The 11,882-nt window shown below is 32.1% G+C and overlaps 2 protein-coding genes across 3 annotated transcripts; both read left to right on the top strand.

The window, feature by feature from the left end:
• Positions 1–338: 338 nt before the first annotated feature.
• LOC140175601 (zinc finger BED domain-containing protein RICESLEEPER 3-like) lies at positions 339–1,821 on the top strand. Its single transcript, XM_072204121.1, has 2 exons — positions 339–966; positions 1,709–1,821. Exons 1-2 carry the CDS (start codon positions 339–341, stop codon positions 1,819–1,821), a joined length of 741 nt encoding a protein of 246 aa, XP_072060222.1.
• Positions 1,822–3,312: 1,491 nt separating this feature from the next.
• On the top strand, positions 3,313–5,482 carry LOC112715337 (uncharacterized protein At5g39865). 2 transcript variants are annotated; one of them, XM_025767095.3, is made up of 2 exons: positions 3,313–4,287; positions 5,065–5,482. In XM_025767095.3, the coding sequence occupies exons 1-2, from the start codon at positions 3,542–3,544 to the stop codon at positions 5,174–5,176; spliced, it is 858 nt and encodes a 285-aa protein (XP_025622880.1). In that variant the 5' UTR covers positions 3,313–3,541; the 3' UTR covers positions 5,177–5,482. The 2 variants fall into 2 exon arrangements, with proteins under 2 accessions (XP_025622880.1, XP_025622881.1); XM_025767096.3 differs by having other exon boundaries at positions 5,051–5,482.
• The last annotated feature ends 6,400 nt before the right edge of the window (positions 5,483–11,882 follow it).

Below are 11,882 nucleotides of genomic sequence, written 5' to 3'. Positions count from 1 at the left end.
CGAACGCGAGATCTCTAGGTAAGGATGGAGAGACTATATATATCATTTGACTTATAGTGCGTTGGAACTCAACTTATTTGATGTTAGAAACTGCTTTGTTGTATAAAGCTGTCTTTCCTAGGTTAAGACAGAAGGAACCCTAATATAAAACTGTGCCAAGTAATGAGGAGTGGGAACTTGCGAAGAAAATATGTGACAGATTGAAATTATTTTATGATGTTACTCAACTATTTTTTGGGTCTAAATTTCTGACTGCTAATTTTTATTTTACCTTGGTTTGTAAAATAAAAGTGTCATTGGATGAATGAAAAATTTCTGCTAATTTGTTAATTGCTAATATGACATCTAACATGAAGAAGAAATTTGAAAAGTATTGGGATGAAATTCATGGCATTATGGGTGTTGCTGCTGTTTTAGACCCTAGGTACAAGATGGTTGGGGTTGAGTTTCAATTTGAAAAAATGTATCCAGATCTAACAGAATGCTCCAAGCAAGTTGATAGAATTCATCAGTTGTGTAATGAGTTGATTAATGAATACACTCAAAAAATGAGTTCTGATGTGTCACATGTCGGTGTTGGTGTTGATACAAAAGAACTTAATGAAAGTGGAAATGCAAGTTTATTTGGGGGTGATGATTACATGGTGTATCTTAAAAGAAGAAAAATGACAAGGAGTTCATATGTGAATGTTGAGTTTGATCATTATCTTGAGGAGGAAATTCATCCTCCAAATGATCCTAACTTTAATGTTTTGAAATGGTGGAAGAACAATCAGATGAAATTTAAAGTTCTTGCAAAAATAGCTAAGGATATATATGCTATTCCGGTATCCACTGTTGCCTCTGAATCTGCTTTTAGTACAAGTGGTCATGTGATTTCTCCTCATCGTGCAAAGCTCAAACAAGACATAATTGAAGCTTTGATGTGTGGTCAAAGTTGGTTGTGGACACCTTTGGAAAGTAAAGGTGATATATTAATTAATCTTCATTTATGTTAATTTTTTTCATAGTACCAATTAATTTGTTAATTGTTATCTCTTTTAATTTTCAGGTTTAAATCTTGATTTGCAATCTTTTAATGATGATGAAGATGTTAAAAGTGATCAAGAATAAGGGTTGAATATCATTTTATATCTAATATTGTAATTTCTTTATTATGGTGTTAAATTTGTAGTGATCTAACAATATTTTTTTTAATTTCAAGTTATTTTAGCTAATGACATTGTATAAATTTTATGTTTGTATTTTAATTTATCTATAAATTTTAAATTTTTGTCTTAATTTATATATAAATAGATAAAAATTAAAATATTTAATTTTTATAGGGATGAGTCGGGGTGGGAGGAATACCCGCAGGGACGAGTTCGGATTCTGCTATTTACTATCCGCGGATAATAATAAGAGCGGATAGTATATGCATGTCAGGACGGCGGAGCGGATTTTGCACTGCCACCCCTATTTAAAATTGAGGAAACAAAAAATTTGTAACAAGTATATAGACACAATGTCGTTCTAGTGCGTTGTAGATTCTTATCCAAGACTTGTATCATTTGATAATGCCATGTGAATCGCTAGAAACATGTGAAGTGTATGGCTAACCCAATAACGAAAGTTTCGTCGGTTGAAGTGGATTCTTCTTTTTGATCAATCAAAACCGCTTCCCAAACTGTACAAGTTTCTTCCAAAGCATACGACTTTCTGGATGTAGATGATGATATCTATACAGATGGATCTTATATATATCACACAGTGAAGTACCGCATGAGTGGATATATAGGAATCCAAATCCGCCGAATCACTCATGGGCTTATGGCTGACTGATATTGTGCACCATCATTTAGCTATTGCGATTCTTTTCCTGATAGCTGGTCACATGTATAGAACCAACTTCGGGATTGGCCACAGTATAAAAGAGATCTTAGAAGCACACATTCCTCCAGGGGGTAGATTGGGGCGTGGTCTGTATTCATATTAACTCCGCTCTTTATTCAAGTAGTTTTCTGTTGACAAAATTATCCGAAGCCTATGCTTTTTTGAATCCAATTGTAGATATTATGCCAGTAATACCCTTACTCTTTTTTCTTTTAGCTTTTGTTTAGCAAGCTGCTGTAAGTTTTCGATGAAATAGTCAATTAGAATAAATATCCGAAAAAAATTCAAAATTTATTCGCAACTAAAAATTAGAACATTTCAAAAATTTAAAAGATCAGACAAGTCTTACTTAATTGTATATTTAAGCTTCTCGATATCGGATATAACATTCTTTAAATTTAATTGTTCTACTATTAGCTTTTTTCACATGCTTAATGCTCTCCAAATAATCTTATCCACTGCATTATGGGTTACTTTGATTCTATCTTAAACAATAAGATTAAAATATGAACAAAATAACGTACATAAAAAAAGTTATCGTGACATATAATAAATAAATCATGCACATCCAAAATATTTTTCAAATGATCAAAACAAGTGTCATTAGATGATACACGTGTTTAAAGTAACAAAAAATATTTTTTTATCAATTTTTTACTCATATAAAAGTACAAAAATTTTATAAGACACCTCAAATCTATTTTAAAAAATATATATATATATAACAAAAATTAAGAATTTTACTATGTAGCTTACAATTCTCATCAATAAAAATATGTAATCAAGTATATATTTCTCATTGTTGATAAATGTCAAAAGATTATATGTTAAACAAACTAAATAAAAGTTAAAATTTTTCTTATCTCAATCTTTTTTCACTTAATATTATTTCTAGATGGGAGAACTAAATATGGACTTATGTATCTTATTAAATTCTTAGTTTTTTTTGTATCAACCATATTAATAAAATATCATATTAATTATATAAGCAGTCACAAAAAAAATATTAATTATGTAAGCAACAAACATTTATCGTGCAACCATTGAATCTATTTTAATATAATAAAATATAATATTTTTGGTAAATCATGAAAACATATTTTAATTATTTATATTTAAACAAAAATTTATTACCAGTTATTTTTATGTAAAATTGATAAATAAAAATTATTTAATTATTTAACTATTTTTAATTATCAACTTCACATTAAAATAATTTTTTATATTTATATTTTTTCACTTTATGCGTATATTTATTATTTTTTATAATTATTTTTATTGAATTTTGATTGAATGACTAAACTTTCAAATCCATAGCTTAAACAGTTTTATGTCCAATTTAAGTTTCACAACCTTACAAAAAAAAATCAGATAAAATTCCCAAAATCGCACAAAAAATGCAGCAATCTCTACTGCAAAACGTGAACAAGCAAAGCAAGCAAAAATGAAGAATAAAATAAAATAACTTCATATTGTAGTGATATTTTAATAACGACGAAATGTCATCCTTCCTTTAATGACATAATTATTCCAAATATTACCTCCCATACACTTCTTTTTAATCCCCTCTGTCTTTTCATTACATCACTAATCACACTCTACAGTATCCACTCCGTACGGATCTCTCTCTCTCTCTCCAGTCACTATCACTAACAAACCTGAAAGCACCATGACCATATGGCCAACCACATGGCTGAAATCACACCGTAAAACCCGACCCGCAGATCTGATCCGATCCAAGTCCTCAGGTTTTTCTTGCTCTTCCCTCAAAGACATTGAAACCCTTCTCCAATCCGAACCCATACCCGAACCTGATTCTCCCAAGTCACCCAAATCAATCTTCCGCCGCCTCCGCATAACCACCTCCCTCCTCCGCTCCTTCTCCTCACGCTCCACCGCCACCACCGTCCGCCGCACCTCTCCGCCACTCCCGCCGGACTCCGACGCCGGCTCCGTGGTCGTTTACTACACTAGCCTCCGCATCGTCCGCCGCACCTTCGATGACTGCCGCGCCGTCCGCTCCATCCTCCGCGGTTTCCGCGTCGCAGTCGACGAGCGCGACGTCTCAATCGACGATAGATTCCGCGACGAGCTCCATGCGCTCCTCGGCGGCGGCCGCCGGAGCACCATGCTCCTTCCGTGCGTGTTCGTCGGCGGCGTGTACGTTGGCGGCGCCGAGGACGTGCGGCGGTTATACGAGAGCGGAGAACTTCAGCGAATGATCGAACGGCTGCCGAGGTCGCAGCCGTACGCGTGCGAATTCTGTGGAGGGATGAGATTCGTGGTTTGCGACGAGTGTTTTGGGAGCCACAAGGTTTATTCAATGGAGAGTGGGCTTAGAAACTGCAACTCTTGCAACATCAACGGCTTGATTAGGTGCCCTGCATGTTACTTCGTGCTCCCGCGACCCACCAAGTAAATTACCCCTTCCCACAATTACCAATTTAGACAAATATTTACATTAATTTCTAAAGATTTTAACAAGACAGTTTAATCTTCGATAATTTTAATCACTAAATCAATTTATACTCGCAATTTATACTCGCTTATTTTGTTATAACAATCTCACATCAAATTTTGATTAAAAAAATTAAACAAATTAATTTATGTCATTATTTAATAAAAGTATAATGCTTCTTAAAAAATTTTAACATTCTTTAATTAGCATATCTATATACTCGATAATTTGATATGAAAATTAATTTGTTTAATAAAATAAAAGTTTGACACTGATTTAATAATTAAAATTTGTTAAGAACTAAAATGTTTCACTAAAAATTTTTTACAGACTAACTTAATGTATTACTTATCAATTTATGATATACATTAAAAATAAGTTTAAAATATGAATATATGAGTTATTGATAAAAAAATTTTTACAGACTAATTTAATATATGACTTATCAATTTATGATATACATTAAAAATAAGTTTAAAATATGAATATGAGTGATTGATGAATTGATTTTTACAGATCGGAAATTCTATGCAATATGATCAGTTTGTTAAATATGGATTATAACAACTAACAAATTAGGAGACTGTTTAAGACTAAAATTACTTTTGTCACCTATAATTTCGCACATTGATTTTCTTTTTCCCCACTATGAAGCAATTTTCTTGAAGATTATGTTATTTGTTTTTGTTTTAATTGATTGTTTGATTGACAAATGGTTAGTTGTGGAAGTCTAGATCACCGCAAGATGAGTTAGTAAACAATGGAGTTCATTTTCAAGACACTTCTCAGTTTGGTCAATTGACGATGTCAATAAAATTCACACAGCGCTCCAATCATTTCAGCTAACTTCTGTTGAGCGTTTTCTTTTGTTTGGTATTGTGATTTCTAATGTATTATATAAACTTTATTTAAAATTAAGATGCAGATTAGATAACGTGGTTATGGATGAGGGACTATATTATTCCCTTAAATTAGGTATTGGGAATTTATTTTCCTTGTTTTAAATTCTAAATCTACTGGCACATCCATTGGATTGCTTATAAACCAGCAAAAGATTATTTATGATTTTCAATAGTAGATACTATGGTCGTGAGACAAAAACAAAAAATGTATTAAGAAATAGAAGATAAATAAATATTTTGTTTTAATTTAGGAGAGTCTTCTATTCTTCTTAGAAATCATAAATAGAGGTGATTTTAGTCACCCAAAAAAAAAATAGAGGTGATTCTTTTAAAAAAAGTAATTACTATATGTTAAGATTGTAAGATGTTACCTGTATATTGTATCTTTAAAAAGAATATTGCATATATCTCTTTTTTCATACTAAAAAAAACGAGTACATTTCGTAAATAAGTAAATTCTGGCACAAAGTCACAAATTATAAGAATTTTGAAAAGTAGAACAGTAAAAAAATCTCTAAAAATAAAAAATAAAATGTGACAAAATTACCAAACCATCAATTCTCTTTTATTTGTTTAATAAAAAATATTGGACACAATCACATAAATACCGATATAGTAAATAGAATTTGCAAATTGAGGTAATTACTAATTAGGACTAATTAACTCTTAGATATTTTATCAACTATGTTTTGAGTTTTTTCCTTTCTTTTTCAATCTTTGAAACTATCTTCTTTTCAACACCATAATTTACTCATAAAAGAACTGTAAAAGGTTTTATCTCCTCCTGTACTTCAGATTAACGTTTTTATGTCACATGGAATGATATGCAAACAGTAGATAGTGAGGACACAACTCCCCATGATGATTTGTCATCGGTTTTGTAAAGTGAGGTCAGGTGCCAAATTTGTCTTTTTGTTTCGGGTACTTCGTTAAGATTTTAAAAAGTAGTAATAATTTTTTATTTAATTTTAAAAAAGAATAATAAATAAAAAATATTTATAATTTAATCGTTGATCTTAATTATATATTTTTTTTATAATTAAGATCAATATTAAAAATTACTAAAATACTAATATATCAATACATTTAGAAATTTTCGTAAAAGTTAAATAAATATGTTCTTAAAATACTAGATACAAAATCTGTTTTTAAGAAAATCATTTCGATAAATCAGGATCACCAAATTTTAATAATATTAATTAATAATATTTTATCAAATGAAGGGAAAAAATTAATAGTAGATTAGATATTTTACTCCTCAAAAAGTTCAATAACCAATAATAAATTTGGTGAAGATGCCAAATATTTCCTTCCAATGATCAATTGTATTGATTTATATTGTAGTTACAAAGGCATTTTAGTTTTGGTTATTAATTTTTATAATAAAGAGAAAGAAAAGTAACCCACATGACATAATCTAATAGTTAGTTTACTAGTTTGATTAAATAAATGTTAAAAATTTAAATTCTATCGTGTATATGTAGTAATTTAGTGACCACCAACAAACTCTTAAATAAAACTCTAATTTAAAAAAAGATTAGTTATTGACTATCCAAATTAAAAAATACCCTAAAAAAATTAAAATATATAATTTAGTGCACAAAAATATCTTGACTATGTTTTCAAGAGATATAACCCCTCTCCTTTTTTCGTTTTTTCTCCTTTTGAGGTATAATACATCTTCCTTTCATTTGCTTTACTTTTCAACCAAATAAACTTAAAAGGATTTAAAGATCTAGCATAAATCCAACTTTTACTATTTAATATTTAATAAAACATCTAATATTTGATAAACCAATTTCAAATGTTAACTTTTAATTAAATTTTATCATGGTAATAATTACGATTATTAAATAAGTCAATTCAACGCATTAAATCGTGATCATTTAGACAAATAAAATAGACGGAAATGTATTTATTTTTTTGACTTTTAAATAGGAAATTGCCAACCCATTTCAGATCAGTAATTAGCTTTAAATTGGTTTAATATTAAAAAAGTGACGTCATTTCTAAATTTGATATTATTATTCTCATTTTATGTATTTTTCTAATTTATATCCTTTATTTTTATTATTTTATTTTCTCTGATGATAGGAAAAAACTTTTGTTAAAGATAATTTAGTATTTAAAAAGTCATATGTAATTTTCTTTTCAATTTGATACTCAAAATTTTGACTTAATTTAGTCTCCCAATTTAGCAGTTGTGACTCATGTTAGTTTTTTATTCTATTTTTGTTACAAAATCGTTAATGACTTCAGGAGATAAATTGATGACCGTCTCGTTAGACTTTTTAATGACTGGCTACCTAACGTGATATTTAAAATGTTTTACCCATGGTTCTGAAAACCGAATCGGATCGGCTGGTTCAACCGGAATAACCGAGAATCGGTCACCTATCCGGTCTGGATAACATCGAAAACTGACTGGCAAAGAACCGGTGAAAAAATCGATCGAACCGACGGTTAACCGATGAACCAAGAGAATCGTCCGATTTTTTGAGAGTTTTATGGTTTGCAACTTGAGATGCCAAATATAACACCCCGAATTTTTAAAAAATTAAATAATTAGTTATTCATAATTTATTATTATATTTAAAGAAAATTATTTTTCTAAAAATAATTAAATAAATTTTATAATATTTTAAGTTTAAAATCTATTAAAATTTTTTAAATAATTTTTATTAATATGAGATATTCTTAAAAAAGGATAAACTATTATTATTATTATTATTATTATTATTATTATTATTATTATTATTATTATTATTATTATTAGTGGCCGAAGCCATGGAAGAAAAAAAAAAGAAAGATTTGTTACATATATACATAATATATATATCTATTTACTTATAATAATTCATTATCATCATTAAAGGGGAACGTGGCTTGTAACCCTTTAATACATATAACCATTCCCTTATAATCATGAAACGTGGCTTTAATGCAATATGTATATATCCAACTTTGACACCTAACGTAACCTTAAACACCACAAATCACTATCACGACAAAAAAAAAGGCCTATGATCACAGTTTTTATGGTCACGGTTTTAATTTTCAAAATCTGACACTTTAGGCCACGTTTTTTTACCGTAACCATATGGTCACGGTAAAAAACTGTGACCATAGCCTTATCTATGGTCACGGTTTTCACCGTGATCATAGCCTCTATGGTCACCCCTCCTTAAAACCGTGACCATAGATAAGGCTATGGTCACGGTTTTTACCGTGGCCATAGCCTCTATGGTCACTCCTCCTTAAAACCGTGACCATAGCCCTATCTATGGTCACGGTTTTTACCGTGGCCATAGACTCTATGGTCACCCCACTTAAAACCGTGACCATAGCCCTGTCTATGGTCACGGTTTTTCACCGTGGCCATAGCCTCTATGGTCACCCCTCCTTAAAACCATGACCATAGCCCTATCTATGGTCACGGTTTTCACCGTGGCCATAGCCTCTATGGTCACCCCCTCTTTAAAACCGTGACCATAGCCTATCTATGGTCACGGATTTTCACCGTGGCCATAGACTCTATGGTCACCCTCCTTAAAACTATGACCATAGACCATCTATGGTCACGATTTTCACCGTGGCCATAGCCTCTTATTCCTATCTATGGTCACGGTTTTTCACCGTGGCCATAGCCTCTATGGTCACCCCTCTTTAAAACAGTGACCATAGCTCTATCTATGGTCACAGTTTTTTAAAACGATGACTATAGCCTGTTGTTTATGAGATTCAATTTTTTTAAATTATAATCACATCCCAAAATTATAATAATCACAAAATAAATCTAAAAATAAGAAATTAAATAAATCTAAATCATAAAAGTTTCATTATAAGATAAATATGTTTAATCTTTAGTCTAAACAACACAAATCCAAATAGAGTGAAAATTTTCCAATTACATGTAATACCTCAAAAAGTACATAACACATCAAAATATTACATTTACATAAGTAATTAAGGTCATTGTAAGACACATCCCATGTGATATTTGTATGGAACATATTTTCTTCATCACATCATGTCTTCCTGCACGTAAAAGAAATAAACATGTTAGATATTTAGCAAAAATGGTTTTGATGATGCAATACATATGCAGCAAAAGAAGGGAAACATTCATCCACAGTAACACTCAAGAATTATTCACAATCATCATTCACTTCAAACAGCAGCTATTGCAAGAATGCAGCAGTATTGATAGCTAACACTCAGAAATTCACTACTGCACAAATAATTCAGAATTTGTTCATTCCAGCAGCAACCAACACAAGAATAAGGCAGCAATAATACTATGCAGTAGCATCATATAAACCAGTTTAGCACAAAAATAAAACAATGAAACAGCAACATAGGATCAATAACAGTTTAAACCTAATCAACAGCACCAAGCAAACTAATTTAGCACAGGATAGATCAATGAAGCAGCAGCATGAAACTAAATTAGAACAGGGCAAGTCATTACCAGCACAGGAAAACCAATTTCAAATAGAATAAACATTAGAGTTCAAACCTAAATCCACTACAAAATCAATTGACTACCTAACCACCTAATTCAACTAAGCTAACCTAATCAAACAACAACCTAATCAAGTAACACTATCATGGAGTTTAATCAAAGAAAATTTTTAACAGAAGAAACTAATTCCACTCAACTTTGTAAACTCAATCCCATTATTCTTGCAATTAGCTATCACTACGACAATTAAGTTCTCAAAAAAAAATACCATGTGACAAATTAACTAGAAGTTTTGAACAGTACTTACTTCCATATCCTTTGATACATGGTTCGATCCAAATAAAGGAGGAATGCTTCGCCGCACATCATTTGGTGCACTACTCGCGTCAGGCGTCAATAAACAATAAGATCAGCAAGCAAATAATAACCTGGGCAAAAAAAATCATGAAAAGAAAGTCAGAAAAAACAATAAAATATTAAATTAGCAAATTAGAAAACTTATATACTAAAACTATAAAAACCAGCCGCATTTAAAAGGAGAATGTAATGGGAGACAAGCATGAATGCATCATACATATAATATTCCTCTAAATTAACTAGACATATTAATAGAAGCAGCAGCAGCAGTAGTGCTACAATAGATTACAAGTATATGCCCCTAGGTAATGAATGAACAAATTACAAGCCTTAAAAGTTGAAAGTTAAAAGTCAAACTTGCATTCCATTCATTCTTGGATTACAGGGTATCCTTTCATCATTATAGTACACTTTCAATTAGAATCATAGTATATGATATCTAGCTAAAGAGCAACCTAAAGGGACTCTCCGAATGCAGATCAATGCTCATTAGAATTGAAATTATGAGATCAAATTGAAAAAACCTTAGCTAATTGTAAAAACTAAACTAATTAAATTGAAATGAAAAGAAAGAAACTTACTTGGAATACTCAATGGAGTGAATGAGTGCTGACACGAAGAGCTTTGAGGGCTATGCACACTAGCGGGGCTGATGCCCAGCTTCACGTGTTGGAGCAAGACTTCGACGGACGGTGGCCTTCGAAGCTGGTGACCGGCGACTGGGTTTTGCCTGTAACATACAACAAAAAAGGCCTCAGCAACCAATAAACTCAGCAACCAATGACAAAATAAATTAAGCTCAGCAACAAAAAAGCTCACCAAACAAATCATGAATAGAATAACAATAAGCTCAACAAGATAATAACCTCAAAAAAAAATCATGAACAGAAAATCAGAAATAACAACCAAATCACGAATAGAGTAACAATAAGCTCAACAAACAATAAGCTCAGCAAGCAAATAATAACCTGGGCAAAAAAAATCATGAAGAGAAAATAAGAAAAAAACAAATAAATCTATTCCAGCAAACAATAACCTCAGAAAATCCAGCTACTCAGCAAATGAATTATTAACAAATTACTAACAATAACCTAAGCTAATCCAGCTAATCCAGCTAATCAGAAAATCAACTTCTAAACCCTAAACCAGCAAGCAGACGCCGAGGAAATGGCTGCAAAGTTTGTGAACAAATTATTACTTACCGACAGTGAAGAGGAAGGCGAGCAACGGCAACCGTAGAGGAGGCGACACCGGCAAACACAGAGAAGGCGAGCTCAGCGACGACAACGATGCAGTGGGGGCTATGTTGGTTGAATCCGTCACTGCGGTGGCTACAGGACGCAGCAGCTGCTCGATTCGTGGCTTCTATGGACTATGGTCCTCAGAGAAGAAGAGAGGAGTGGTGGGGGCTGTGGTGGTCGAACCCGTCCCTGCGGTGGCTACAGGACGCAACAGCTGCTCGATTTGTGGCTTCTATGGACTATGGTCCTCAGAGAAGAAGAGAGGAGCGATGGGGGCTGTGGTGGTTGAACCCATCGCTACGGTGGCTACAGGACGCATGCAGCAGCTACTCGATTTGTGGCTCGATTTGAGAAGAAGAGAGGAGCGATGAATTTGTGTGTTTGTGAAGAGAGGAGCGACGGCTTCTAATGGACGTGCATGGAAACGGCTTCTATGGTTCTCTAATTTCTTTTAACCCTAACTTAGGAACTTAGAAGGTGATGAGGAGGGAATGGGGAAATTTGGGGAGGGAATGGGTAAATTTGGGGGGACACTCTTTTCAAATGCACTCACTTTTCCAATTCGATAATAAAATTATAAGACAAAT

This window comes from Arachis hypogaea, chromosome 10, assembly GCF_003086295.3.
Source record: "Arachis hypogaea cultivar Tifrunner chromosome 10, arahy.Tifrunner.gnm2.J5K5, whole genome shotgun sequence".
Lineage (NCBI taxonomy): Eukaryota > Viridiplantae > Streptophyta > Magnoliopsida > Fabales > Fabaceae > Arachis > Arachis hypogaea.
The sequence above is the reverse complement of the archived record's forward strand: the minus strand, read 5'-3'. Positions and strand labels throughout refer to the sequence as shown.

Coding starts and splice junctions, on each gene's coding strand:
- LOC140175601 (XM_072204121.1), top strand. CDS start 339: ATGACATCTAACATGAAGAAGAAATTTGAAAAGTATTGGGATGAAATT. Junction 967..1,708: donor GACACCTTTGGAAAGTAAAG/GTGATATATTAA, acceptor TTCTGGATGTAG/ATGATGATATCTATACAGAT.
- LOC112715337 (XM_025767095.3), top strand. CDS start 3,542: ATGACCATATGGCCAACCACATGGCTGAAATCACACCGTAAAACCCGA. Junction 4,288..5,064: donor GTGCTCCCGCGACCCACCAA/GTAAATTACCCC, acceptor GTGGAAGTCTAG/ATCACCGCAAGATGAGTTAG.